This window comes from Apostichopus japonicus, chromosome 5, assembly GCF_037975245.1.
Source record: "Apostichopus japonicus isolate 1M-3 chromosome 5, ASM3797524v1, whole genome shotgun sequence".
Taxonomy (NCBI): Eukaryota; Metazoa; Echinodermata; class Holothuroidea; order Aspidochirotida; family Stichopodidae; genus Apostichopus; species Apostichopus japonicus.
The window spans coordinates 16,741,384-16,768,145 of NC_092565.1; the positions used below are offsets into that span (position 1 = coordinate 16,741,384).

Genomic DNA, 26,762 nt, shown 5'->3' on the forward strand with positions numbered 1-26,762 from the left:
TCAACATACATTTCACCGACATACCTGAACTGACTTCTGGCTTTCATTGCTTTCTCTATGATGTAATCTCTTTTCCAGATGGCGATGATGACGCCTATCACAAACAACGGGATGAGAATGACTAACAGAAAAATCATCACTAAACCGTTAGACCTTGGCTTCCCATTACCTGTAGCGGAGTCAGAGCAGGAGAGAAACAAAGGGGGAAAAGGGTAAGAGAATAGTCTAAAGAAAATATGTTACAATAAATGATACATACTTTTGTACCCTTTCCTACTCAGTAATATGTATATATATATATATATATATATATAGTCTGTTCAAAGTATCTCTTTAGAGATCCGGCTTTAGGAATAACAAATGATTTTCGGGTTAGCATCATGTTTGATCTCTAGAATAAGGCAAAACATTAACTAGTATTGTTTGATACAGGTGACAACCGCCTACAGTGGAATTACGACCTTCCTTACCGGTTTAGAACCTCTGGACATACAATCAGTGTCCATGGCCTAGTTGGTAGAACCTCTGGACATACAATCAGCATCCATGGCCTAGTTGCTTAGGGTGTCCGCGTACAAGCAGGAGGCCCGGGTTCGAATCCCAGTGGAGGCTGGGAGTTTTATCACTGTTCTGGATTTTCCAACTCATTACGATTTTCATCTATATATGTATATATATATATATATATATATATATAGATACATGTATACTCTTATACTTAACTAACTACTGTCATCAATATTATTACTTAATTAATTGTGACATGATGACCAAAACCGGCCTCATCCAGATCTCAATGTTTCTTTCGAAAGTATTTTATATCTGACAAACAAACTAACTTTGCATTTGACACTTAAATCTTTGCAGGCTGGAAGGAAGCTATAATGTTATATGCACAACTCTCTGTCCATTATCTACAGGGAGATACTTACCAGAGCCATCTTTGTTGGCTGGCCCACTGTCTATGCTGCCACCCGAGCCTGGATATTCACAGAAAGGTGGATTCCATGCATCATTGCAATGGCAGTTGTTATTGGAGTTACAGATCTAAATAATAATAATCATAATAAATTATTCTTATATAGTGCTTTACATCAAAAGAATGATCTCAAAGCACTTCACAGAATTGCATAAAATAATACAACTTAAAAATATTACAGCTTGAAAATATTAGTCTAATTTTTTTTTTTCATCCTAAGAATTACAGAAATAAATAATTTAACAATAAATATTAAAAACAATAAAATTCAGAAATTAAAGACGAAAGCAATAAAATATGACAGCATACAATAAAACTAAAATACTAAACTATTACACACGAAAATTAGTAACAATAAGACTATCAAAACATAAATAGAAAATAAATTTTAATATAAAACAATCAAAAGATGGCAAGATGGTAACACAAACAATATGACTGGAGGTTTAAACAGAATAATACTTTCGAAAAAGTTTAGTTTTAAGGAGTGCCTTAAAAACATTTAATGATGGAGCTGCCCTGATGTCCTTGGGTGCCATAAATGATGTATTGAAATTTAAAATGTTTGGAATAACCTGTCAAACAAATCAACTTTGATGATCAGGTTAACTTATGAATATCTAAAGATGATATTTCTCCCATTTCTCCCAAAACTTTAACATGCTTTGTTTATTTACAAGTGTTATCAAAACTTGTAAACATTTCTGGGAATGATGATTTGAGTCAGTGTAAAATGAGATGTCCAGTCTTATCAACCGCCACCCAGAAAGAAAGATAAAGTTACACTCACCCCCTCGTCATGACAGTTATATTTGCACGGGACAATATTAGCCATGGTGAAGTTTACACAAGCATAATTATAACAAATCTGTAAAGAAGAAGGGAAAAATTATGAAACTAAGTTATCACTTAAATTCTTTATGCTGGATTTGTGCTTGGAGATTTGATATATCGTTAAATATCTCAGTGTGGCTTTCTACTTTTAGAGTGACAGTAAAATACATTTTTTTAGTATTATTTTTTGGCTTGGGAGGGGGGGGGGATGCAATCCTACTGACTTTTAATGTAAGGACAATACTATAGTTGTACACATAATTCTTTCTTAACAATGGCTAACGTTTAGCACTGTGATTTATAATATTTAAACCATGCAGAGGTACTCCTTGTCTCGTTTGTAAATCTGCACCTTTTCCATACCATCCAGTAACACTTTACGGTAATTGTATTCTCCCTCATGGTGTGGATTTGAAAATTCCTATCACTTACCATACCTTCATCACATAATGAACCAGTGACAACATAACCAGGATCTGGGACATCGTTTCCTTGATCTACAGACGCAGCTTTGCATTCGTGTCCCTGTAGCACAGCTCTCTGAGCTGAGGCTAGACTACCAAGGATAGGAAAGTTTGCCCCACCCTCACAGTAGAGCTTGCCACAGTATTTGTTTCTGAAAAGAGGAACAAGATGTTTAAAGATTGATACCAGAAGCAAATGAATTCTGTTAGTAACATCCAGACTTAGAAACATGAGGAATCTTCGTACCATACCGCACCGTACTTAGTTGCATATCATTGCTACCATATTTATTCCAACAGCTAGTTCCATATTCAAAACCAATGGATGAAACATATTTCTCTCAAGCAAAAAGGGGCAGGTAGGTAAGTCGACAGCCTCTCCCAAATGACCAAAACTGGCCTAAATGAGATTACTGTCACCTATCTCTCTGTCTTGTTTTGCTTTAATGTATATTTATTTAGCTTGTACATACCCCTGATCAAGACACTCCCAATCTCTACATTACCCTGTGTCTCAATCAGTTTGTCAATGAATAGGATCATATCTAATTTTAACAAATAAATAACAAGAGTTAAAACAAGCAGGCATTCCTAGATTTGAGATTGAATGAGAAAACGATGCTTTAAAATTCAGTAACTTTTGACTTCTTTGATTGTCTATTATCTTTCAATTTATAAGCCAGAGCTACTATTATGGACCAAGCAAAGAAGAAACCTTACTTTTTTGAACACTTGACTAGTTCATTATTTGGGCCTGTTCCGCAGTTTCCAAATCCATTCCCTTGTTCATTGTATTTCCAACAGATATCATGGCTCTTCTTCGCATCTGGAAAAGAAAAAAATTAAGGATCATAACACAAACATAAGTACAAATCAATTCAATCTATGTTTGCAAAACGCAACATTACAACAACCAAGTCACAGCCGGACACCATCATATCAACTATGAGGTTCATCCAAGCTTTACTTTCAGAGTTACTATGTTTATAAATATTTGACCTACATTGAACGTTGACCTCTTCAAAAACATTACAGTTGATGTACTCACTAAGGTGGATGGATAAACAATCTGAGTTTGAGGTTCATTGCAGCTGTACTTTTGGAGTTTCATGTTTACGAGGATTTCAGACATTTACTGATCCCAAATTACCTTTGACCTTCTAGAGCAATTTAACCAGCCAAGAACTTACTGAGGGGCACCTACATACCAAATATATGATTCATCTAAGCTGGAACTATTGAGTCAGCTTGTGTGCAAGGTTTTCACTGACTTCATATGACCTTTGACCACTAATAAAACAGCTGATGCACAGTGCTCATTAAGAAGGACAAATCAACCAACTATGACACTTACCTATGCTACAGATGTTCATTAAGCTTGTTTATGAAGTATTCTTGTTTTGGCCACTGGTGACCTCAAACGAACTTTGACCTCACTCAATAACAATAGCAGCCAAGAACTTACTCAGAGGAATTTACATGCTAAGCTTGAACTCCATACAAGCTACCCAAGTTGGCGCCGCTAGGCAAGCACACATCATGCCATACGCAATCAACATTGCAAAGATTCCTTTTGCCTTTGCCAAGGAATCAAAAAAAAGTGGAAAAAGCAACATTGCCCCCCATTCTGCCTGCACAAAATTACCTAATAATAACACCTTAATAAGAGCTGTCTCTAGGCACCGTAGAAAACAATAATTAGAAGAGAAAACCCAAAAATGATTAACATTAACTTTGTTTTCCTTGTTTCATTGTAAAAACAACTGATTGAAACGGGACAAAGAGCTAATGCTTACCATCACCCCATATTCTTTTACACTGGTCATCATACGAGACACATCTACCATTATAACAGGATGCGACATCTGTATGGTGTTGAGTACACCCCACACCATTCTGACGATAAACATTTGGTGGACACTGCCAAGGAAAATACGAACAGCAAAGAATATCCATTAAAACTTGGTTTCATGATAGCATACTTCCATTTTTGCCAAAGAGAAAAAAGATAGATATTTATTTCAAGCATAACACAGACTAATGTAAATACGTATCTTAAGAAGTCAATTCGAAAAACATCTTTGGCAAGTCTTCTCCTTTAAAGGCCAAATATCTAATATCAAAGATATTTACTTGATTGTATAAGAAAATCAGCAACAGAAAATTGAGTTGAGTGAAACTGTTTCAATGTCATGTTTCCCATTCCATCTCTACGCAGGTAAACCATGCATCCTACTACGTTGATGGGTTTTTTCTATTTTAGTTTTTTTTCTTAGCTAGCTGCGAACACTTCAAGCATACTTCAAAATAAACCTTCACGATTATCTTGTGCAATGCCACAGATATGTCAAAGTGCCCCTTTTAATACTACATCTCAATTATGGTTCAATTCCATCATGAATTAGATATATTCAGGGATATCAACCTCTGGAGCCAATGAGAAGAGAGCAATGTCTAGTTTGTAGAGCATAGGCAACAATTTCCCATACATTTTCCGTGGTAGGCAAAGTTTCAAAAATAATAATAACTTTTAACTTCACACATTGAGATATTAAAACCGGCCCCTCTCCCTCCACCATACAGAAAATGAAATTTTTTTGGAAAAGAGACAAAAATGATCATCTAATTCAAGGAAAGAGTGTTGACCTAACCTCTTCATGAATTCCAGTACAATACTCCGGTAGATCACACTCATTGACCATACCACGACAGAGATTCCCAGCATCTTTCAGCTGACAGTCTTGGCAACATTCGCCGATGGCGCAAGTAGCGTTTACGTGGAGTGTGCATGTTTCTGCATAACAGCAGGGATTGTCACAATCCTGTCAGGAGAGGGAAACAACAAAAGACAGTGGTGATGCAAAGGAGCAACAGGGCACAGGTGAAGGAAAAAAGAAATGTAGCTAAGAGGAAAGACTACATTCATGCAAGGTTTCAGCTTGGGTGAGAAAGTTTTTGATGAAATTTGGCAGGCTCCAGAGGCCCACTTTGGCACTCTCGGGCTTTCCGACGGCATTAAAGGTGTCTGGATCTGGCCACCAAGATCAGCATTTCTTAGCCTAAGGTGCATGCACCCATGGCAGTGGCAACAGGATGAGTGGCTATTTTAATTTCTGGTACTCATCAATGGGTCCCAGGCAAAATTCTACATCTTTCCCTTCCAAGTCACTCTTAGGAGGAATGACACTTTTTATTTGCTCCTCAGAATTGTGTTCCGTGCTGCATGAAACTTTTGATTATGTTACTAATTAGCAAACAAGAACAACAATTGTTGACATCTCATGCAATATTGTTTATCTATTTAACATTTACATGTCTAACTTTTGAAATCTATTTTACAAATAGGAGATACTAGTTTGTGATAACAAGTCTCCAAGTTATGCTGAAAAACAAACAGATAAGTGTGAAGTAGTAGAGAGGAGACATGCAGGTGATGAGCACCAGTTTGGCGCCCTCTCTTTACCAACCTCAGGTGACCCGCAGTCGCATTCTTCTCCCTCCTCAATGAAACCATTTTGGCAGATGGGTCCATCAAATATTACTTTAGGGTAGTTAAACATACAAGCACCCAATCCAGACTCCAGATTGCTTGCATATTTCTCCTGAGAACATGAGGACCAGTTTGTGGGTGGATTTGATCTGGAAGAAAGAAAAGAAAAATTACAACCAAATTATCTTCATCCTCATTACGACTAATATCCATAGGAAATCTTCTTCATTGTGAAAGATATATCTATTGCGAAGGAAGTATGTTCCTTTGTTCATGGGATACATCCTTACAATTAAACCTAACTCTGATAATACTCTGGTCCAAAATGTCTACCATAATATGAATGTTCAATATGTAAATTTGAATATGCATGCTGTTTTAATGAGTAACCACTACGACATATCTATCCTCGGTTGATTATTATGACGAATAGTTATGTAGCAGAGGGTTTGAGTTTTGAAGAAGTCTTCTGGTTGTGACACTTTCTTTTCAAACCCCTCAGTCAGCCAATGTTTTTGTGCAACATAGTCATCAGCTGAAACCAAAGGATAATCTTCACCAAATCAGCTTAGCTATCTTCTCTGACCTGCTCATTATCTATTCCACTACTAACAGGTCACCCCCTACCAAAGGCAGATTTTCCCACTCGCACACCCACTTGGAACCGATGCGTCACTGGATGTGGGACCCCAAGGGAACTGCTAGATTGTCGTTGCCAAAGGTGCTGTTTTCCTCTTGTTCACTTTAATCACTTTCTGTTTCAAGGCCCAGAGCAAATGCCAGTTGCATTCCTGACCCGTTAGAGATTTATGGCCTAGCCTCAGCCGCCTATCACATTACCATGAAATGAATCTGTTAGGTACAAAAATGGAAGACTATCATACCCGCTAGAAGCTGTCATAATACAGCCAATTCTCGGAGGACCATCACATTTGCAAGTTTCCGAGTCATGACCCAAGCCGAGGTTATGTCCCATCTCGTGGCAGATTGTGCTGGCTACGTCGCCAGGATGGTCGCCATGATCCTGATAAAATATCCAAAAAAGACCATGAATTGAGACAATTTAATCCATCATCCTTACCAAGTGCAAAAAAACTTTGTTTCAATGAATAAAAAACTATATTAAAAGTGACAATTACAGTGTACTGTAAACATACTGCGATGAAGTCAAACTGCAAAAATACCATTTTGAATTTATAAAAAAAAATCTATATCTCGTTATGCATGAAACCTGAAAAAACGAACAAAAAGAGCATATTTAATTTAAATCAAGCAAGTCCTCAAATCATTACAAACAATAGTCCTTGTAAATGAACAAATTTCCCAAACCGCTACTGAATAACTAGCCTTATATTATGGTATAAAATCATCTCATGATGCTGTCAATTTTTTGGGGGTCCAATGTATGACTGCATGGCTAGGAGGTAAAACCAATTATTGTCACCTTGGATGGTTCATTTTGTATGTTACATTGTAAGAGTATTTAATGATGTCCTGGAAATCAATGCCATTTCTAGTGGCCCGGTGATGTCAATTTAACAGTAGGCTTGCTCCAGGCTTCCAGCATGTATTACATGGAGGTACATATGACAAAAATATCGCTGACTAGATTAAAACTTATCATATTTGATTGAGCCGTTGTTCATCACAAGCAGATTTACTACATAAGTGAACAATAACGGTTAGTTATGCTGTTAACACAACTGTCATTTGGCCCACCCAGTTTTTGGACTTTCATCAGAGGTAGCAGACCCTGAAACCCATCTGTCTGTATGATACTACTGTCATAAGAGATACCCACCATCCAAGTCTCCCAAACCATCATATGTGCCTCCTCCCCTACACCCCCCCCCCCTCATCTCAAGAATAACTACCATTATGAGACTCATACACTGCAAAAAAAAATAATGCAATTTAAAAAAATATATCTCCTAATACTCCCACAACGAAACTTGTAAAACTGGAAAATGAGCATGAATAAATTTTATGATATAATCAACTGTCTACCTCATCTTATATATACGAACTTGATAAATGTAGAATCTCTCCTGGGAATGCAAATTAGCTTACTTATATATATTATTAATTGCAAATTGTATTTGCTTACAAATTTTCTTCTCCTCCCTCCCTCCCTTCCCCACACACACATCAGAATCAGATGGTGAAAACTACAAAGAGGGTCCAAAAGAGAAATCGGAGGTGCGAATGTCCATGATTACCTGAGTTACGCCACAAGAATCGTCCAAGGAACACATAGTACTAACACCGGCCATACCCACAGTGTTGCCATCAAAGTTAATACCGCTACGTCCAGGTCAACAGGTCAAAAGGGAGGAAAAGGAAAACATCGACTGACCATCACAGGAAATTACAAAAAATATCAGTCAGCTCTTGCAAGGGTTTGATAACTTTAACAGTAACCATCAATACTTCATAAAGTAACCTTTTAGTTGAAATACAATACTATATTCATAAACAAAGCAATAACTGAGTTTGTGATAACAAGAAACAATCGAAACATATTATTCACCATTTGTTGAAGGTATATATGTTTTGTTCTCTTGGTATTGTAGTGAATGTCAGCTTAACAGAATATTGTTACTTTATGATAACTTTGGCCATGTTTGTAATAGCCCGTACAATATACTACATTTGGCATAGAATGGAACTTCGACCTAGAACAATTAACACTGTATTTGGAGCAAAGAATAAACAGTGTTTAACTTCACAAACCAGAGGCACAGGAAAATCCTCATCTCCCTTCAGCCTTGTATAGTAATATCCCCCGATAAAAACTTGTGCTAGACCTATTTACTTCAGGTAAATGGTCGTTCAAAAGGTGTCAACGGCTATAACATTTGTAACCGCAAGATATCACCACCAGGATTCCCGGTATTGGCATTTATAGGCCATCTGTTATTAACATTAACATTGAGGACCCATGTGAGCATGTCATAGCTTATCACAATTAACTACATCATGATGTAACAATATCATATCAGCTTCCATCCACAACTTCCTAACAGCAGAGATGAATTTCCTATTTTGATCCATGACAGACTACTTTTGGGCTAGAGATATCACCTTAAATTTCCTGTATTTTGAGGATTGAATAGAGCAAATATATCATCAAGGAATTACTATAGGAAGGATGTTAATATAAGCTACTGTGTATAATGAAAATAGTAAGGGGATAGTATACAGCAATAAACAGAGCTGCACATTCAAATCTGTGGACATTTCAAAATGAAAAAACTTCCACGTTCTATGTCTTGAAAATACATTAGATAGTCAGTTTTAAATAAAAACAAGAAAACAAAAGAATGAAAAACAGGAAGGACCAAATAGACTTGAAATGAATAGAAAAATATTACACTTTTCTATTAACACATTTAACACAAAATTTTGCTATACAAAAGACTGGGATGTTCAGCAAAGTGTGTAGCTTGGGGTGGGTCAGTGAGTGAGTGGGTGGGGGGAGGGGGAGGGGAGGAAGTAGAAGTGATTAAACATTGTTTACATATTATTTTGTGGAAGCAGGTAAGGAGGAGTGCAAACATGTAAAATAATGAAACAGAAATACTGTTTGAAATACCAAACTTCTTCAATTTGTTTAAATATAAACTTGAACATTACTGTGGTTCCGCCAGAGTTTAAAGAGGCTGGTCTGTACATGAAAAGTAGGCACAACCATCATCATGGTCTATGTGATAGAGATAACTGTGATTAATAGCTTCCCACAACAGACAAGAAATATCTTATTCCATTTGAAAGATATTACAGACTCAAATATGAAAATTGGGTGTCTGGCTCATTAAAAGCTGTTTTTATGACTCCAACATTATTCTACAGAATAAAATTGCTGAACAGTTTTTTATTGCTTACGTTATAAATTGAGCATTATCGTGACTTATCCTGTCCACCAGATGCTTCCTCCTCCAGTTCTGAAACATACCTAGAGTTTGTGATGGGTTGGAGCTAACTACAAATTCATCACTACTGCTCCATACTTCAACCAATGCCAAGGCGACTCTTGTATTGAGAGCTTGATAATTCTGTGAATCAAAGGAAAGAAAGTCAAAGTCAAAAGCCTATAAATTGTTGTCGTTTCTGGATGAAGTAAATAAGACATCCTCTTGTCTTTGTTCTATATCCTACTGGAAATACGCATTATTCCTTGGAAATTTCACTCGCCGCTAATCTTTTCTTTACTGGAGAGTCACGATCATCATTACTTGCTTCCCTCATTAATATATTTCGTTTCAATTATATATTTTTATTTGCTATGTTTGGTCTTTGGAAGATCTGCTGTAAATAGTCAAGAGGCTGTCTAATTTGTAAGTTGGTGAGTTGCATTTGATTGACTATAAGTATTACTATTTTCCTCCTAATACCTACTACCCATATCACTAAACATGGAAGGGGAATAAGATGAAGTGGAAGAAGACGGGAGGGGTGGGGAGGGTGTTAGGGCACATTCACACACATATATCAATTTCACAAGTTGCATCACAAGCTTCTCAATGACTGGGAGATGGAATACATATGTAGATGTAGAGGCCAAACAAAATATGGAAAACAAAAAAAAGATTTCATAGGTAGACAGATGTACAGTACTAGGTTAATACAGTCTGTCTGGTTAAGTTAAATTCTGTTGTATCTTAACGTAAAGAACCATGTTGCATTACTATGGAAACAGACATTGTGAGTTAAATATGAAGCATTTGAATATGAAATATGAAATCCATTTCTACCTAATTGTTGATCTTACCAAATCCATAATATTGGCTATAGTCTTACATCTCTCAAATACCACTGACTTGCTGCTTTGTCGTTTTTCAAACTGAGAGAGAAAAAGAAACATTTAATAAGAATAACGGCTTGTGAAGAAAATTGTCCCCAAAATTTTTCTTTTTCTTAACTTGTCTCTCCTTCTTTTGGCAAATCTGGTCATTTTAATACAAACAGATTTTGCTTGAATAATATTATATACATACTTTTAAACACTTTTGGACTTTGCCAGTTACTGTCACTTCTTAACTATCATCACATGAAAATAAAAAAGTTTTTTCTCCACTTGATTTTCTGCAAAGAAAAGATACATAAAATTGAACAAGGTGTAATTTAAATGTGTTGTCATCATAGGTCAGAAGTCAAAGGTTGTGACATTTTTAAGTCTGGGTCACTTTTTATCTACTACTACCACCAGCTGTTTCCCACAGATATTTTATAGTTGGTACAATACTCTAGGCGACGACCATGATGAACTTTGGGTGTTTGGAAGCTTTGAGAGAGACACATACTGTATACAGTGCACATGCATGCTCCAAAAGTGAGTACTGCATTGAGAATTACATGATAATGTTCAACTATATACTTTATTTCTTAAGTCACTGAAAGACGACACTGAACGTCACTTACATCCTGGCCAATACTATCCGATGAATATTCATATTGTTACGATATAATTTCAGTCAATTATCCACAACTACTGTGCACTAGCCAATATCCATAGTAAATGATCTTGTCTGTGTAGGATATAAATGCATAGGAAATCCTCTCTTTTGTGCATTGGGAAATACATTTACTTTTAGAATGTATCCCCTAAAATTTACCTGCGATAATATAAACCGATAAAAATGAAATCATCATTTATTATTATCAGATGTTCAAGTCAGGGGATTGTTAATATCATGGTAATCATGGTAATATCATTGTAATATTTATGTGAAAAAAACAAATAAATGAATGAATGAATGGTTAGCCTATTGTTTTGTACGGGCAGATGGCAGCAGATGGGCTTCATTGCTTGAATATTAAATGACCTTTGACATCCTATTGTTACAATGATACAGACTGGCATGAAATATTACTCTCCAAACCCATTATTGAGATGTCACCAGAGATACTGTACCTCAGGACTCAGGTGATAATTTCTACCGTAATTTGATAACACCAGCATACCATTAGAATGAGTCTCAGTTTCTTCCAGGAAAGCAAAAAGCAAAATGCCAGCAACAACAAATCCAGGCCACTAACCCAGCTGTTTTCCTTCCTGCATGTATGCGAATGTCAGTGTCAAACCATCAATCATTCGGTCATACCTGAACGATGACATTTGATCTTCACTATTACAGAATTTCTTAATTATATCAATTCCTTGGTGAGTAATAAGATGCATACAGTACATGTTAGTTAAAGCATACCATGTATAAATCTTCAGTTTCTAGTTTTTCAGTATCTCTAAATGCTATGCAGCTTAAGGATTTTTGCAGCTTATCCTATCAACTTGACTGTGGTTTTCACTAAGGGTGGATGGCGAGTGACTAATTCTGGGGGGGGGGAAGGAACATTTGGGCAAATGAAATTCACAAGTAAGAATCTTGTTTGAAACTTCCGAATGCTGGATTGGGGAAGGACAAAATCAACCTGAATGGGTTGGGGATGGGGGGTAGGGGGGATTCAAAATTTTGTCCAATTGTTGTACGTTCAGTAGATTGGAGAACAGATCAATGTACAGAAGATAGGTAAAAGGGAAGTGAGGTGAATAAAGGAATTTTCTACATGGACCTCAGAAATACCCTTTCCTTGACTGAATTCTCAAAGCTGTCATTACACATCCATTAAACTATTTCATATCAACATTCACATACATACAAGAAACCAAATTTATGATCCTATATAAATTACACTTTGGTACAAGACAGTGGCAAGTTTCATTATTTCCCTTTGAATTCTACTCAAAAAAGATAACATCAAGTTGCCCTTGAAAATAATCAACAAAGATTTATGTTTTCCAAAAATTACTGTAAGGGGAGAGCCACATTCGAGGGATTTCATCCTGATGTTGCTAAATCTCATTAAGATGAAAGCGTGAATAAATGCGGGAAAGCTATACAGACTGAAGGTTGACCCGTTCAACGACTGCATCAGCTGTTTGACTTGATTGGCAACAGACCGTGACATGAGGAAGTAATTACTTGCCTCCTGCTCCATCTTTTGACATAACCTCACAGGAAGAATGAACTCTCCTGTTTACAGTTGTCATATGAACATGTTTCCTCGACAACCATAGAAGGAGTGTGGACCCTCCCAGCAGTTACTCATCATTTCAGAGACAGTGAATTTCTTAATGCAGTTTGGTAAAACATTCAAATAAGGCTGGGTTCTAACAGTTTATGACGATACAGTTTATGCTCGGCATACAGTCCTAATTTGATGAAATATAGAGAAACTTTCTTTAAGGTTTGAATTCTTTAGATTTAGGATCTGTCAAATGTTCATCTCTGCTGACCTCAAATGACCCTTGAGTACCACCAAACACACAAGAGGCACCTACAGTAGTTCTCATTGTGGACAACCCACAAGGCATATATGTGACATTTGAGAGCATCCTTCTTTAAGATATTGTATTTTTAAGCTACCTAGGGTATCATTAATAGACAGTATAGGCATGCATGCCTACCCAACCACCTGCCTCACAAGTATATATGCATGCCTACCCAACCACCCGCCTCACAAATATAAAGTACACTGTACAGGATATGCATGCCTACCCAACCACCTGCCTCACAAATATACAGTACACTGTACAGGATATGCATGCCTACCCAACCATCTCTCAAAGTTACCTGCTATGACATGTAACCATACAAGATGCATTCTATTTTCCTCACAAGAGGTTGGTTTTTGGTGCATTTGCAGGGATAAACAAACTCATAGCCTTTTTTTGTACATGTATACTAGATTGATAGATAAATCAAAAATCCACAGTGTAATGGCATGTACTGTAAGCATATACTACAAGAGGTACTGTACCATAACACATTTTAAACAAAAACAACTGCGATACACATAAAGTTTAATTGCAATAAGTGCCACCACTATCATCCACATGATCATATTCACCATGGAAACAGCTCTATGATATAAAGAATTGTATAAAAGCTAAACGTTGGATGAAAATACGAGAAAAAAGCAAGAAAATGAAGAGACACATGTCAATCCCCCCCCATCTTAATTCGTCCCATCCCATCCCATCCCATCCCATGCCATCCCATCCTAAGAGTGCTGACCAGGATTTGAAATTCAGGATATTAACTGGCTAAATATGCCAGTAGATTTCTCCATTTTCCCACTAGAAAAAGATACCGCACTGGCACTTTTACTGCCAGTGCAGAACTAATGTTGATGTTGTATTAATTCCAGTAAAATGTATGTATTAAGGAATTTTAATTTGCATGTATCTTTCTTAAAATGCACTATAAGTTTAAAGCATGTGGCTTGTTAAATCTAGACCTGCTGATCATGCAATGGAAGTACACTTCGTTCCACAAAGCAAAGAGAAGTATCTTTTTATGGAATAACAAATTCAATAAAACACTTTTAATTGCTCAGTATGACGTCTAGTGTTGCGCCGATAATCGTTTTCAATATCGGTATCGGCCGATACTTGCAATATCGGCAGCATATCGGTATCGGTAAAATTTTGCCTAATTGCCGATAACAGCAAGCCGATATTGAACTTTTTTTTTCACAGCAGAGCTACTTATTTATACTTGCAATGATTTGTTAATCTGCCCAAGACGATCCATTTCTTTAGCGTCAGTTAAACTCTTATTCATTTTCGATTAATATCCATGGAAACCTGACCCTCCGTAACCTCTAAAACACGTCTACGGCGCGCGAATATAACCAATGACCTTCGTGAACCTTGGCCTACACATAGCATTAGTGCAGCATGTATACACTGTACTGTACTAACCATTCATTTTCTCAAAGGCCTCCGTGAAAACCTTGAACATGATGCATAACTGCACTTTTAATTTTCCGCGAACACACTGCCGATTTCCCGCCGGTGTTCGCCCAGCGAACACGCCGAGCAGGCGAGCATAAAGGCGTAGTGTCCAGGGGCCCGCCTTAGGGCCTTGGTGGGGTCATGGGGTAGAACCCCTTGTGGGGATCCTGGGGGATAAAGCCCCGAAAAATTGGCTTTTTTTTGCGTGTCTGGCGATAAAAAAAAAAATCGCAGTTGAGTATGCAAAATAATTTTCTTATTTAAATTGTCACGAAACAGATGAAAATTTTAAAATGACAAGTTAGAGTAGCTATATTATGTTATAAAATGAAAAGAGATTTAATCTGTCTTTCAATCTTTAAAAAGTGCAACTTACAAAACTTCCGATATTATGAAACAAACAACGTTCAGCAAAGCCCTGCCTCTAGACTGCCTAACAATGAATAGCGTGCACAATGCGTACATTTTTACAACTGCGGTGTTTAACCCTATACCCAACTACCGCCATACATGTGCTGCGAATTTTCCCAGGTACCTTCCCAAACACACTGTAAGCTCATCCCCTGTGTAACACCTGTTTGTTAACATTTTTTGGCAAGTTGCCAGGGAACTTTTCAGTTACGTGAGATCCGTAACCGCCGAGGTGGTTAGGCTATTTGCTATACAATTAACTATGGTAGGATATTATTTTTTCCGTATTTTTGGAAATTCTAGAAAATACTTTCTTTTTTCCCCGGCTTAAAAACAGATGTGGTCTTACGGTATATTCATAAATGGATGCACTAGAGCCTTGTTTACATGACATTAGTTGCATTTAGTACGATATCCCAGTTTTGCGTGAATTTTTCGAAAGTGTTTTGTTCGATCTTTCGTAATATTTGAAAGGTGTACCACCTTACTTTCCGTACACAATTGGCCATTTCTCTACTGATTTTCAGTTTTTTTCTTCTCTATACGGTCAAGTGAATAAGTTGTACATTGAGTATAAACTCAATAAATTATCATTTTTACATTGTGATCGACAGTTCGTAACCTAATTAAGATGCAATTTTGCAAGCATACGTTAACACTATAGCTACTTGTAAGTCTTTACGATGTTAAGGCACACATTTACTGCGTCCATTTTATTATCGCGTGCAGCGCTGCAGTGGAAAAGATTCTGGTTGGATTTCAATTATAATTCTCTTTTTCAAAATCAGGAAAAAAGTCATTCTTTTCAACTTAGGACAAAAGGAAAACAAAACACCATATTTTGTTGTTTACTTGAAGATTTATTTGTGAATGTATGCATGACTAAAAGTACGATTTTGCCTTTATTTTGTCTGTTAAAAAATATCGGTATCGGTATCGGACCGATATTGGGATGATAATATCGGATATCGGCCAAAACCGATATTGGAAATATCGGCGCAACACTAATGACGTCGACAAATACTCTCACAACATCTACTGTACTGTATGAACACTTTGCAACATTACCTTCCAAAATTGTCAAAGGTCTAATTAATAGTGCACTTTAAGTATTGATTTTTTGAAGAGGGAGGGGAGAGGGGGGGGTTAATATTACCGTCATTTTTATATATTTTCAGGATTGTTATGGTACCTTGAGGGTATCCATACAATACCACAAGATTACTCGGGTACAGCAGTCTGGTGACTAACGGTAACTGGATTTCAGTGGCTGATGATACCTGAGGTATAATGAAATTACAATCTAATCTGAATTACTCAACCTTGATATTCCTTTTCAAGTCTGAAAATTATGCTGAGCGTCATCAAGGCTTTTATTAATATTTGTAACTGTTTTTAAATTTTACAGTACGATGCTGTACCGTTTATCAAATAAGAGCTGTAGCTCTCAAGGTTATACACAGCAGGTCTACCATTCATACAGGTGTGCAGTTTAATCTATCAGGGTCAAAAGTATAAGATATTTCTAAAGACCCTTTTGTACTAGCTACAATGAAGCTATGCTGATCCAGACCTTGTTAGGGTATGTACTGTAAAGCAATCTTCTATCTTTGGAATAATTGCTCAACAAAATTAATTCAATTGAAAAACAACATAAAAAAGGAAGAAATTTATGCACTCCTCTTCAGCACATACAAGTATGCCACTGAATGTTGGAGAGAGAGGGGGTGGGGTGGGGAGGAGAAGGAAAAGGGGAAGTTGGAAATTCCAATGTATCTATGATTTGAGGCAATTGTAGCTGCCATTCTGTATTGTAGCTACTACATCTCTCTACATATTCCCTATAGGCTATACAAGGGAGGACTGTGCTAAAAGGTTTATCAAATCATTCTACGCACCACCGGACTATGAGAGTGAGCGAGGAAGGTAAGCGAGGAGGGCGATGCCAATAGTACTATTGTAATCCATGACGAGAGAGCAGGCCAGTAAATATTGATTTCATAATTACCTCTGCTCTGTCTGCTACTAGTACAAGCTCAATGTACTTCATCTCCGAGTGAACATCTCTTCTTTGCCTTCCACCACTCTCCCTTAACTTTTGCAACCTCTCCTCTCCATCTTGAAAGTACTGGGGTGGGACATCTCCTTCAAAAGCTGTCAAAAAAACAATACTGATGTAGACTGGTACCAGGGTACCCATGGGTAACGATAGAAAAAAATTACTAGCTGCCACAATCCATTACTACCCGGTGGTCCAGAAATGTTTAAAAATCACTATATTTACAGTCTTTTCATATATATTTATTTGAATCAATGTAAGAGAGTAAAACATTGCACCTGTAATATTGTTCTGTAATTTCATCATTTTTGGGATATTCCCTTCTATCTTGATATATGCTTAAGTGTAATATTTGGTGTAAATTTTTTACTGTTCCTGCCCGTACAAATTTTTGATCAACTGTTTACCATTACATGTGTACATTGTACTGCTCAATTTATAACAATTAGATGGCAATATAAAGTACACCCCAACAAATGCTTAAATAAAGGAATTCTTCAATCATGCTAACCACATTTGCGTTCAATGGTACTATGCACTGTTAGGCATGAAAGGCCATAGAGTTACAAGTTTGCAAACACTTTGATGGCACCCTGAAAAATTGGAAAATATGTAGACAATTGGACAGAATTCCTAATAAAACAGGGTGATGATGGTGATATGAAAATAGACACAAATCATGTACAGTGGTGGATGATGTAGCAATGTGTGTGTGCCAAATTTTACCTTCGACCTCTCCAGCTTACTGCCCTACAAGCTCAGTGAAAATAACACCGTTCTCTTCAATTTTCAAATTATTAATCATTTTTTTTATGAGTTATCTGTCGATAGACATTTTGAGCTGAAATAAAATTCGCCAGATATTTTAACTAGTCCGTAAATTCTACAAACTTCAATCAAAATTTGAATAGTATCTCTCTTTCAGTCATACCGATGAAGCTTGTGAAATTGTGTCATTTCCTTCCATTGCAAGGAATAAACAGGTGTTTCAGACGTTTCCTCCATGAAATTAGGTACAAAAAGTGGACGACACGAGTATATGTAAGTTACATTTGTGTAATGAACATGCTGATATGGGCGGTCGCAGTGATTTTACAGTAAATCATTCCCGCCATAAGGGCAACAAAAAGATAAATTTCTTTCTTTCGATTGCGACAGCTTTTCTCCATAAAACCCACATGGGTCAAATGGCATTTAGAATAAGAAACATTGAATCTGCTTTGAAAATTTTGTTTTCCGAAATTTGTCAGCAAACACCCATTGAGACTTTAAAGGGGTCAATGAAAACTTACTGTACAATGGCTTGTCCCGTAAAACATTCTCTGCTCTGTAAATTAAATGCTCTTGTTCTGACTCTTGGAGGGGTTCAATGTAAAATGATTCGCCATTGAGAAAAATCACACCGCTGAGAAATAGAAATAACAAAAAGAAGATATGAAAATAAACTTTCCTAAGTAAATATGTGAGGAACAATCTGAATAATATATTTTTGTACATACATGCTCACACATGCCAAATAAACAGTGGCTAGGGTGAGAAAATACAGTACATACAGTATATGTGCCACAAAATGATTGCAGAGCCTGACCATGTTCCTCCAACATTAAACACTGGATTGAATCATTCATATATATGAAAAATGTAACACTACTGCACTTCATTGAAAGGCAAACCTTCCTTTACACAATGAGGCTATTGCCTTTTTAATTTTTTTTTTTTATGTTGCAATTATAGTTTAATTATCACATTATCTGGAAGATAAATGTTGTTGGCAGCACAGGAGGTTTGTTTACCCCCCCCCCACCCCACCCCTCCCATCCCAACCTCATCAAATGTCCTCCATCTCTACCTTAATTCATGTCCAAATCATATAATATCACAGATGCTAATATAGGAATTCTCAAATAATGCCCTCCAGACAAGTCCGTCACTCACTCACCAATAATTGACAGAACATTTGACACTGTATAGACTAAACGGTTCGAACCTGGAGATGGTAGCATATGTACTGAAATTACAGATACAGTAATTAATTACATGTTACTTGGAAGAATACATGATGGTCCATAACTTTCATGATTTGTTAGCAATGCCTGCTATTTATAACATCTGTGCCCACACAGAACTATGAGACAAAGTACCTACAGCTACTGTACATAAGACTCTCAATCAAAATAAACCACATCTGTCAATGTAATAAAAATATAATGTAATGTCAGCTGGAGGGAGAAAAGGGAGAGAATTATATTAGATACAATCAACACTAAAGAGGAAGAAGGATTCATGTTGCTTAGCAACCGTGCCCTATATTTCAGGGCAATAACAGAACGATGGAAGTTTGTATCTCAACTTGAATCAAAGGTGAAGCAATGTTATGTAGTGTATTCGTCCACACTGGAGTTCACTTGCAACTAAATGATATCAGACAGACACTGAACAGATTTATAATGGTCATAATTTAGACCTAGGTCAGTCCTATCAGCAAGGTGTAGCAAGAAAACAGAACTTAGACTGAATTCTTGGGGTACATGTTACAAAACTATTGTCAAAGATATGAAATTATTTATGAGCATATATATTATCCAGAAGGTGTATTACAAAGCCCACAAGAAAGATAATCCTACCTTCAAATTCAATGGTCAGTATTATTTGACAAGTAAAACAGTACAATAGGAGGTAACAGTCACGTTAAGCCAGTACACAGTACATAACTGCATTGGACTGTATGGAGTACTATAGTCTTAACTTGTAGTGTGTCAAGGATTTCCTCTGGGATTTCTTGTGTGAGAGGTGGTAACTGGTTTGTGACACTGGAAGGTGTGAGCGTACCTGGGGGGGGGGGTGGGTAGATCTGGGGGCATGGTTTCCCAGAAAAGTTGTTTAACATCCTTAAGTCAGTCACCCTAATGGTAAATTAAATAAAAAAGCTAGATGCTAATTAGGCAGAAGAACTTTTATTTGATCATTGCTGTAATTTAGTGTTCATGCAGTCAGACGATGGCATGGGTTGAAAAAGTTGGAAATCTTGCAATCTTTGCAATTTTTTAAAGTATGACAGAATAGTTCTGGTATGCAAGACAGTAGGAAGAATCACATGATCTATTTTTAAAGCAGAGCCCTGATTCTCAAGTTTCGATTTTCTGGCAATTTTACCAAACCTAATTCTTTACAACTAATAACTGAGATTATTACAATCCATCAAACTATACAGTCATAAAAAGACACCTCTGTACTGTTTTGTTACTAAGTGAAAGGTATCTATATTTATAAAGAGTAATAAATGACTCAATTTCTGTCTGTTGATTTTGTTCCCCTTTGAAAAACATTTTCATGTTATGATATCAACATCATATGCAAACAGCATCTACCTACATACTGTATTTACAAGACGTAGGTACAGTATCTTTAATTACACCTTTCAATAAACTTGGCAACAATATACCGATCACATCACAGGGACTGCCCCTCATTCATTAACCTTTTCACCATGTACGCAAACAGCATCTAATTACAGTATTTACATGAGGTAGGTATCTTGAATACACCTTTCAATAAACTTGGCAACAATGTACCGATCACATCACAGGGACTGCCCCTCATTCATCAACCATTTCACCATGTATGCAAACAGCATGTCCAATAACTTTATTTACATGAGATAGGTACTGTATCTTTGATTACACCTTTAAATGAACTTGGTGACAATGCACCATGACATCCCTGGGACTGCCCCCCCCCCCCCGCCCCATTCATTAACAGTTTGGTGGGGTTACTTGTTAGTACCAACAGGGTCATGGCAAAGGCATTACTGACTGATAGGTTATTCCTCTTCTTCTTTATTGAATTGTTAGAAATTGTTCCCATTGAAATACTGCTATAAATCTCATAAAATCCATATCTATCTAAGTTAACCTTGAACCTTCAAAGCCACATTGAAATGAATCCCATATGTCCAAAAGAAATAAACATGATAATAAACTCCTTGAAGATTCTGAGTAAGTCCTGCTCGGTATATGCTTTGTAGGCCTACTGTATGTTTGTCCAGGCATACAGCCAGGAATAAGTTTACATGCACTTTGGCTCCCTTACAGGTTTGTATGTGGGACAAATGGTAAAATGCAATTTATCTGAACTGTATTGATGAACCCTGACACTGCTTTACTGTAACATCATTACACTACTATGTGTTTCCATATATGCATGTGTGTCTGGGTGTTTCTACGGCGGCGGTCCTGCTACCTGACTATACACCACACCTTATACACCCCTAATGTCAGATCCATTGATTCAACTGTTGTTGACTCATGATGACGTACCTACTGTGATTATAAGGAAACCATCAGGATAAGAGCAAGAGGGGAGGAGGATGACTCATAGCAAGGGGAATTCGGTGACATCCCTATGTTCCCTCTCTATGTTCTGACTGTCTCTATGTTCAGACAAAAAGAAAAAATTCGGAGCAAGGGGAATTCTACTTACATTTGTGCTCATACTGTTGTACTAATACAGAAACCGTACATAGTAGTTGCCTATTGGATGTGTACTCATACTCATAGGTGAGGCATGTTGGATGTACCTAGGATTTACCTGCACTTGTTTGATACTATAAGTCTGACAAGTACTGCAGTCTGATCACTTGCACTTCTGTCTTGAATCTCATATGCAAGTTAGACTAAACCTTGATCAATTTGAGCCCTAGAAGAATTAAAGCAGACATAAGACCCAAGTTTAGCCAAATGTCTTTTGATTTATATGACAGAGATTTTTGTGAAGGCCAACTCACCCAAACAGCTAAGAAATATCTTGTTCTGGTTTGGAGATATCCTACTTCCAAATCTACTCTGGCAGCAGTCATTTTGTAAGTTATTTGTTTAAGGGTGTGAGGACTCGTGCACAAAGAAACGTCTCATGCCGGTTATCTGATCTAGTTTCGAATGAGGTGTAACAGAAGTGTTAGACACCACCATAGATCCCAGAAAATACGCACACAGCTTGCTACTCTCGGTAATTAGACACTAGTGTACAGTCCGTACATACAGCTGCGGTCAATACCCACAGCACATTGTACAAACGATACAGCAATGGACATCTCAGGTCCAGCTAAAGATAACAAGGTATCACGTTTCATTACTGTCTGCAGTTTGTAGCGACAAGCAGAAAACTTCACTTGCAAGCAACCGAAAGTTACCTTTTTCAGAGCACGGCACGCGGTTTGGGGAGAGTCTTCAATGCCTTTAAGGTCATAGTGCCACTACGATCTGAAGGTATATAGTTAAAAGTGTTGACACTGAAACCAATACCATTATTAGGTCATATTAAGGGCTTCAATATGTTAGATTCAGCATTTGCAAAACCCATCTCCATTGCAAGAAATAAACAAGGCACAATGATGTCATATTAAGACTTGATAAAGTACAGGCTTGTGTATGAAGGAACTCGATGTCTGTGGTATCTCTCAAATGGAATAAGATTTTGCGAAGTTGTTTGGGGAAGATGTTCATGATAGTTATATCTACGACATAGACCAACAATGATAGTTGGGTTTGTGTCTCCTTGCTGTGGAGGATATGGTGAGTGGGGGGGGGGGCGGTGGGGAGATTTGTTCATGGCAGTTATAACTATGACATAGACTTACAATAATGGTTGGGTTTGTGTCTCCTTGCTGTGGAGGATGGGGTGAGTGGGGGGGGGGGGTGGGAGGGATTTGTTTATGGCAGTTATAACTATGACAAAGACTTACAATAATGGTTGGGTTTGTGTCTCCTTGCTGTGGAGGATGGGATGAATATGGGGGGGGGCGGGTGGATTTGTTCATGACTGTTATCTCTATGACAAAGACCAACAATGATGTTTGTGTCTCCTTGCTGCAGAAGATAGGGTGAGTATGGGGGGGGGGGGGGTTGTTCATGACAGTTATCTCTATGACAGACCAATAGTGACGTCTCTTTTAATGTTCAAGGCCCAGACTTTTGGCGCACGTTTTCAATGTTCTGTAAAACATGTATCATAATGTACATACAGATGATACAGTGTGTAATCAATAACTGATGCTGGTACAGTATGTGTTTACATGTATGATGCTGTCAGATAACAGACCACTTGAAATTTGATCCTGTTTCTCAGCAAAAGCATTAAATGTCTAATTTGTTTTTTTCTTCTTCTGGCAACTTTGGTATTACCTTTCCAGCTAAATGCAGCCCACAACCTGTGATAGATATCACCTTTCATTACACATGCATATTATTTGCAATATGACAAACAAGGAAATATGACAAACTACATAAAGCAGGGTCATCACAGACAACAGCTTGGTGATGTAAGGTTAGAGCTGTTTGAAGAAAGAAATTTGTCCTGGTATGCTGTTTTTCAAATCAATTACTTCCTTTGTTGGGAAACTGACAACTGGCAAAGGCTCACCAAGGAAAGCGGCTGGACTGTTTAGACTAACACACAGATTATTAGTACAGTAGGTTAGCTCCTCAGATGCAACACAAAACTCAATGTGCAAAAATAAGAATGTCTATGGTATCAAACCATGCATTCCAAAGCCTCAAGAACAAATGGGATGGAATGTCATCCAAGTGTGGGAGAGGGGAGGATAAGGGCAAGATGGGAGGAGGAGAAAGAGGATGAGGAAGAGGATGAGGATGAGGATGAGGATGAGAAGAGGATGAGGATGAGAAGAGGATGAGGATGAGGACGATTAGGAGGAGGAGGAAGAGGAGGAGGAGGAGGAGGAGGGGGGGAGGAGGAGGAGGAGGAGGAGGGGGGGGAGGAGGAGGAGGAGGAGGAGGAGGAGGAGGAGGAGGAGGAGGAGGAGGAGGAGGAGGAGGAGGAGGAGGAGGAGGAGGAGGAGGAGGAGGAGGAGGAGGAGGAGGAGGAGGAGGAGGAGGAGGATAGAGCTGTTCACAAACAAATGGGGTGGAATGTCATCCAAGTGTACTCTGTTGTTCATTTGAAATCAAATTAAGAGAACAGGGTTTGGTTGAGATATTATGATTCATAAACCAATGGATTAACATGACCATTTAGTTCATACCGTGACCTCCCAAATAAGATATTTATGAGCTTTTAGCTTTACTTTGGAAAGATTAAGTTTGCAACATATCCAAGCTTTAAACTTTTAAACCAAAAGTGTAACAACATAGTTTATAGATCATTACAATATAAGTTACAGTAGCATAAACAAACTAAGTTTTCTTATCTTTCAAATGTAAGTAATGAAACTTTTGACACTTCCCTTTTCCTGTTCAGGGCAACTGCAAAAATGAGATCTTCCAGTGAACAGTGATCAAATTATCCATAATTGCATATTTACATTCAAGAAGCTGGCAAAATATGATAACATAATTACCTCATTTCCACTTCCAGTCATATTAAAATTACTTATTACGATATTAAATGACACAGGTCGACAGGAAATTAAGGAAACAGTAACTACCTAATTTCAGGGAGAAACTTTATATGAACACTGTATCGCATCACAAAATGTTTCATGCAAAGTGAGCAACTTTCTATACTTAAGTGTACAGATACTGTATATACAGGAACTATAGTATTCAACGAGAGGACAAACTTTGGAGCCTTCGAAAATGCTACACAAAATATTCCCTGCCAAAACTGGGAATACTGTAATTAACTTAAAGTAATCTCATCTGAAATAATTTCTAATTGGTACTAATTGGTACAATGGATGATGATGAATGCAAATAAGAATGAACAAAATGGCTACACACTGGTATAGTACTTAAACTATGTAGACACTCATATGGAGCATATCACCATATGGATCATATCTAACATTTTGTTAACCTTTCACCTCAGTACTATAGAGCTCTTAAAATTAATGATGGACAGTGTACCTTGTAAGTTAATGTTATGTGACTCAATTTATCAGGTTCTGTGCAGAATACAATATATCTGTTCAAACAAGTGTTTTATGAGCTCTACTGCACACTGGTATAGAACTTAAACTATAAAAGACACTCTGAATATGGAGCATATCACCATGGCTTTACCAATATTATATAGTTGTGTCATAATGAGGTTGCTGAGTGCAGGGTCAAGGCCATCAAAACAAAGGAACCAATGAATTATGAAATATGCTATTCTGCCTTAAGAGTCTAAACGAATGTAGGCCTACCAATGGTAACAAACTTTTTACTAATTCCTGGCCTGCAAGCTTGTCCTCACACATGGGAGACTATATACTGTACACTTAACATTAAACCAGGAACAGAAACATGCAATGACTAACAAAACCTGTACTGTACATGGTTAAGATTGAATAGAACTGAGAACTCCACAATAATGGTAAAAAAATGTTTGCAGGTTGCCTTGGTAAATTTGGGAAGAGGGAAATGGTCAACAGCATAAATGCAAAGATAGCATTATAAATAGGAAGTAAATGAATGAGAGAAGACAGGTTTCAATTGGGATTAAACATGCCGGAACCATTATTGCATACAGTGCATTTAATATCTGGCCATATATACTATATAATGCTACAGGCAATAAATAACTGGGTGTGGTAATTACTAATTAGAAGACCCTTTATTGTTTCCTGATCAAGCCTCCCTCACTCCAGAATATAAGACAAGTGGGTGGTCTGATATATACTAGCGTACATGTCTGTCACTTATTCTTCAGAAGCTTTACTCTCGTTCTACAGTCTTATTATTAATCGTCTGTGAACCTGTAAAACACCGTCTTTGAATCGATACTTCAACTGTTAAGTTCTAGGTTGCGCTACATGTTATTTTCATTTTGGCAAATGCTGTACCTTACTCTGTTGATTACTCATCTAAACATTAAACTAAACACAATTTCATTAAAGGTAATTTGAGCTCAAATGCCAGGGAAAGCCATCTCATTCACTTTGATATTGCAAAATGCACCAGCTGGTAAAATGTCAACTTTTGTAAATTCACATCTCTGTGATAAAAGAAGCCATTTGGAAGGGGGCTTTCATCTCTCAAATGTTGACGATTTGCCAGCAGTCAACAAAGATGAAGTAAATATTCCTTTCAGAGACAATGCAGCAAAAATCTTTAGCAAGAGTGTAAACGTTGAGAAAAGACGACTTACCTCAAACCATTACAAGTACTCAATGCAACTTTGGATGAATTATGTCCCCTGACTCCACCTTGGTAATAACAGTGGTGCTGTGAAGAGGGAAATGAAGACAGTGCATGACGATTACCAGTTCATAGACTAAGACTATAGGGTAAATCAGAATTGTATGCAGGGAATCATTTATCCGGCATGGCATCACAAAATGGTCAAATTGCCCTACAAGTGTGAAGACCTGTAGCAATTTTTTCAACAGAGCAACCATATTATCTTATCAGAGACAAACTTCAGAGATTTCAAAACTGCTACACAAAAGTTCAACAATAAATTATTCCCTGGACTACGTATTCAGTAGGAGGCAGATAACTTAAGGTGGTGGTGAAAAAGGGGGTGGGAAATGGGTGAGGTTGGACATTGGGATTAAATCATTTTATTTATGACGATGACAGTACTTTAGCTAGCTGTCCTGTCCGTACAGCTCTCAAAAAGGAAGTGCCAGTCAAGCTAGCTGCCTCAGTTAACTTACAGTGAATGAGTCTCCTATAATGTTTTACATTCTACCATATTGTGGAAGTACAGCACACATGGTTGACTTCTGTCAATATTTTTACAGAGTTAATTCATATACGAATTTCATGGTGTCTGAAATCTCCATA

At 37.3% G+C, this 26,762-nt stretch overlaps 1 protein-coding gene across 5 annotated transcripts in view; it reads right to left on the reverse strand.

The window, feature by feature from the left end:
• The window catches only part of LOC139967867 (zinc metalloproteinase-disintegrin-like ohanin), a 54,183-nt gene that overhangs the window by 11,268 nt on the left and 16,153 nt on the right, over nucleotides 1–26,762 (reverse strand). For all 5 annotated transcript variants that reach the window (XM_071972015.1, XM_071972014.1, XM_071972017.1 and 2 more), the window contains exons 5-19: nucleotides 26,122–26,198; nucleotides 18,327–18,439; nucleotides 16,984–17,129; nucleotides 10,539–10,610; nucleotides 9,653–9,822; nucleotides 7,987–8,071; nucleotides 6,652–6,791; nucleotides 5,745–5,916; nucleotides 4,929–5,099; nucleotides 4,074–4,197; nucleotides 2,998–3,103; nucleotides 2,246–2,429; nucleotides 1,770–1,847; nucleotides 933–1,047; nucleotides 25–169 (exon numbers count right to left, since the gene is read on the reverse strand). In XM_071972015.1, coding sequence (XP_071828116.1) covers nucleotides 25–169; nucleotides 933–1,047; nucleotides 1,770–1,847; nucleotides 2,246–2,429; nucleotides 2,998–3,103; nucleotides 4,074–4,197; nucleotides 4,929–5,099; nucleotides 5,745–5,916; nucleotides 6,652–6,791; nucleotides 7,987–8,071; nucleotides 9,653–9,822; nucleotides 10,539–10,610; nucleotides 16,984–17,129; nucleotides 18,327–18,439; nucleotides 26,122–26,198 — 1,898 coding nt within the window. The remainder of the gene's footprint in view (nucleotides 1–24; nucleotides 170–932; nucleotides 1,048–1,769; nucleotides 1,848–2,245; nucleotides 2,430–2,997; nucleotides 3,104–4,073; nucleotides 4,198–4,928; nucleotides 5,100–5,744; nucleotides 5,917–6,651; nucleotides 6,792–7,986; nucleotides 8,072–9,652; nucleotides 9,823–10,538; nucleotides 10,611–16,983; nucleotides 17,130–18,326; nucleotides 18,440–26,121; nucleotides 26,199–26,762) is intronic.